General features: G+C 38.2%; 2 protein-coding genes and 1 non-coding gene across 6 annotated transcripts in view; 2 read left to right on the plus strand and 1 right to left on the minus strand.

The window, feature by feature from the left end:
* Nucleotides 1-469, minus strand: part of wbp4 (WW domain binding protein 4) — a 3587-nt gene extending 3118 nt beyond the window's left edge. The window contains exons 1-2 of the mRNA XM_016665644.1: nucleotides 358-469; nucleotides 136-208 (exon numbers count right to left, since the gene is read on the minus strand). Of these exons, the coding sequence (XP_016521130.1) occupies nucleotides 136-208; nucleotides 358-359 (75 nt within the window). The 5' untranslated portion in view covers nucleotides 360-469. The remainder of the gene's footprint in view (nucleotides 1-135; nucleotides 209-357) is intronic.
* A 322-nt stretch (nucleotides 470-791) lies between these two features.
* trnae-uuc (transfer RNA glutamic acid (anticodon UUC)) lies at nucleotides 792-863 on the plus strand. Its single transcript has one exon. It is a non-coding gene; the product is annotated as a tRNA-Glu (tRNA).
* Nucleotides 864-1772: 909 nt separating this feature from the next.
* Nucleotides 1773-3655, plus strand: part of LOC103130063 (glycerol kinase) — a 25407-nt gene continuing 23524 nt past the window's right edge. For 2 of the 4 annotated variants that reach the window (XM_007541358.2, XM_016665639.1), the window contains exon 1: nucleotides 1774-1969. In XM_007541358.2, the coding sequence (XP_007541420.1) occupies nucleotides 1889-1969 (81 nt within the window). In that variant the 5' untranslated portion in view covers nucleotides 1774-1888. Of the gene's footprint in view, nucleotides 1970-3655 lie in introns of all 4 variants that reach the window. The other 2 variants (XM_016665640.1, XM_007541359.2) reach the window with 2 other exon arrangements.

The raw sequence follows: 3655 nt of genomic DNA on the forward strand, positions 1-3655 counted from the left end.
GATTTTTCCCTCTTTCATGGAACTCGATGCTCTGCAGATTAAACATTAGAAGTAGTGGCATCAAAGATTAGATCAAACAATAGAAGTAGTAGCATTACCTCCAGGGATAACGATGTATGTTTCTGTAATACTCACAGGCTTGTTGTCAGCAATCCAGCACTTGCAGTACTGGCAGAATTTTCTCGGTTGTGACTTCCAATAATCCGCCCTGGAAAATGCACAAAATTCTTGAATTAAAGAAGAAAACATTTAGCTTTAGCCTTTGTTGCTAACGTAAAACACAATGCTGAATATTTAACCGGTCTGACGTCACAAATGCATACAGATATAAACTCAGGAGAGTTTTTCATTACGTACATTTTAGTTATGTGTGGTCAAAGTAAAAAGAAATTGATCAAAACGAGCTGAATATGAAGACAACTGCCTTCCACATTTCAACAACCACAACACTGTCCTTTATTGATTGCGTCATCATGCGTTGTCAAACTAAACAATGTCCAAGTAAGAAAATAATGTATAAAGTTTTAAAAAATCATTTAAGGCTGAATAAACACAAAAGGTACTTACGAAAAATAAATAATTATTTGTAATAGCATAAGTATGTTTTCAACATTTGACTCGTTTGTTTGACATCAGGTAACATTACCAATGAAGTGCCTCCCCCTGGTGGAGCATACGAAAACAACTACTCGTTTACCTCGGTAGTGTAATTGAAAAGTCTGGGAAATAGAAAAAAACTATATATGGTGTTAGTAGACATTTTCTTAATGGTAGGCGTCCGTTTATATGAGTCCCATATGGTCTAGCGGTTAGGATTCCTGGTTTTCACCCAGGCGGCCCGGGTTCGACTCCCGGTATGGGAAGGCATTTTTTTCACAGACTGTTGCCTTTTTCAGCAACATTTTTAAGGACGCATTTTCATATGTGTATACAGTATTGTAGTTTGAGGCATTAGTGTCATGTCTTTGCTTTCGAAGTCACTTTAAGTAAAAGATTACTTTTACTCTCCCCAACATACTGTGTGTACCTTTGGTTTTATTCTTGCATATCTTTCCATGTCCTCTCCATACTCCTCCTGGCTGTAATTAGTTGATTTTGACTGGGAGTGGCGCATTTCTTCAGATGGCAATAATAGCAGGAGAAGATGGTGGAGCTTATTTTTTAACAGGTTATCTGTCTCATAATATACTTTCATGACATGGAGACATATATGTAAAAACATTTTTCTTTACAAAACTACATATACCAAAATATGAACTGACATATAATGTTACTATTCCATGTTCAGGATAATATTGGAAGCACACTTATGTGTTAGCTAATTTATTTTAAATTATGGACAACCCTGGCCATCCTCCTCTTGAGACTGTCTTGGGAAAATAGAGTGTCTTCAGCCAGAGGCTTTTTCAGATTCGCTGTAATACAGATGGCTACAGAAGATTTTCCTGCCAACAGCAATCTCTATCTACAATAACTCGTTGAAGAATCTTAACTAATAAGAGTTACAACATTTAATTTCCCTTTGATAACAATGAAGTATTCTACATAGCTTAAATTTCACTTTGTGAACTGAAATAACTGAATAATAAAATTATATTATCATATACAATGAAAACATTTTCTCTGTTTTCATGATACTGCTAAAAACCTCACAAAATATAAAAGAAAGCGAAATAAATCTTTCAGTTTATTTCTGTAAAAAGGTTTGCGTGCATTTTTTTCTTTTGTAAACGACACCATAGTTACGTCTTTTTAGAGAGCGACTGTTACGTCATAAGATCGGGACAGACCGCGCGCTGGCACGCCCCATCTTCAGACTGTAACAACTGTTCCGCACCGGTGCTGGTAATCGGGTTTTCAGCTCCCGGGACGGCCCAAGAACAGCTCCATGGTGGCGTCCTCTCACCGGATAAACCTGGGCCCGCTGGTTGGTGCCATCGACCAGGGAACGAGCTCCACTCGGTTTCTGGTAAGACGGACAGATTGAGCTCGCCAGGGAAAGCCGTTGGGTTTGCTTTTAATGTGTCACAGCTGGCCGTGCCCTTGACCGATCTAATATATTTAGCTTTCACGCTGGCTAAAGCATGTGTTAAAAAGAAAATGAACGTTGGTGAGCTTATTGGGGCCTGCCATAGCATTACATGGGGAAGAGCAGTGGACAATCCTGGCCATCCTCCTCAACTGCCGAAATTTCGGCAGTTGAAATTTCCAACTGCTGAAATTTCGGCAGTTGAAATTTCCAACTGCCAAAACGCAGCTCTTTTAGAATGAGAAAATTAGTGGATTTTTGACCCCCTAAGCAATTTTGAAATCGCCCTGATGCCTACAAAAATCGCTCTATTGGTATGAAAGACCGAATACCTGCTCCCATAAAATGTTTTCGAAATTTCTCTAGCGCTTACGGTTTTCTGCTAAGGTGCTTCATAGTGAAATCATGTGACAGTGTAAACTCGGGCTCTCAGCCATTCATTTCCATACTTTTCTGAAAAATTTCAGAGCTCAGCGCACACCATCTTTCTCTCATCGCTGTTATTATTGTGAGTGAGCTGCAGCAATAAATCGCGGTACTATATGAGACGAGAAATTGCTCTCTCATACGCTTAAAACGGTTTTCTGATCGCTTTTATGGATCCTGAACGGGAAGCAGTTGTTCGGACTGCTTTTTCCAGAAAATGTGACTGCTTCAGATAGAATTCTGTCTCTCCCTCATATGATAGTTGGCAGACAGTTGACAGACACTGGTGTTTCCACATATTTTATAGTCTAAAAGCTCTGACGAAAGCCGGTTAGCGTTAGGGTAACATATAAACAAATGGCAGTTCCGGTGTTCTATCAGATAGCCGTACGCTGTCAGGATAGCATACATGCAGTTAGTACGCATGCCCGCGCATGCGCATTAAGAAGTCCGACAGTCTGGAGTTGTCAGTTCAGCATACGGAACAAGTTATGACGAAAATAAGTCTTTAAATTGTTTATAATATCATATAATATGATAACTAGATAAATATACATGCGTTGTCGTGGTTTCAAAGTGTATTTAAAGCAGGTCTGGCTGCAGCTGCAGTCAGTTGACTGTAGTTACAACACATGCCCGTGTAAAACTCATTAACCTACTTAACCGCTAAGTCAGGATACCATACAGCTGTTCATAACAAAGTGTATGATGATCTACGTCATGATTATATGTTGCTGATTACATAAAATCATATGGTAATGACTGCGTATACATGTCTGAGCTAAGCGTATGACTATCTGACAAAGTAGGTAACACTTTATTTGAAGGGGGTTGAATAAGACTGTCATGACACTGTCATAAACATGACATAACACCTGTCATGAACATCAATAAGTCTTCATGAATAGTTATGACTGTTGTCATAAAGCGTCATTCGGTAAATAATGACACTTTTAATACAAAGTTTACATTTTTCAAAATGTCTTCGTTATGACAGCTTGACATTATTCTAGACAAAATGTCTTTTTTATGACAACTTGTCATTAACCAAGAAATCATGATCTAACACAAATTTGTCATACTAGTCATAATGATTTAATTATTACACTAGCAAAAGCTTTAACAAAATTAATATTTCCACTCCCTGAAATAAAGCAAAACAAGTAGGACAAGCAATAAAGATTTCACTAAGCTTTATTA

The sequence above is a fragment of the Poecilia formosa genome, unplaced genomic scaffold, assembly GCF_000485575.1.
Source record: "Poecilia formosa unplaced genomic scaffold, Poecilia_formosa-5.1.2 Scaffold603, whole genome shotgun sequence".
NCBI lineage: Eukaryota > Metazoa > Chordata > Actinopteri > Cyprinodontiformes > Poeciliidae > Poecilia > Poecilia formosa.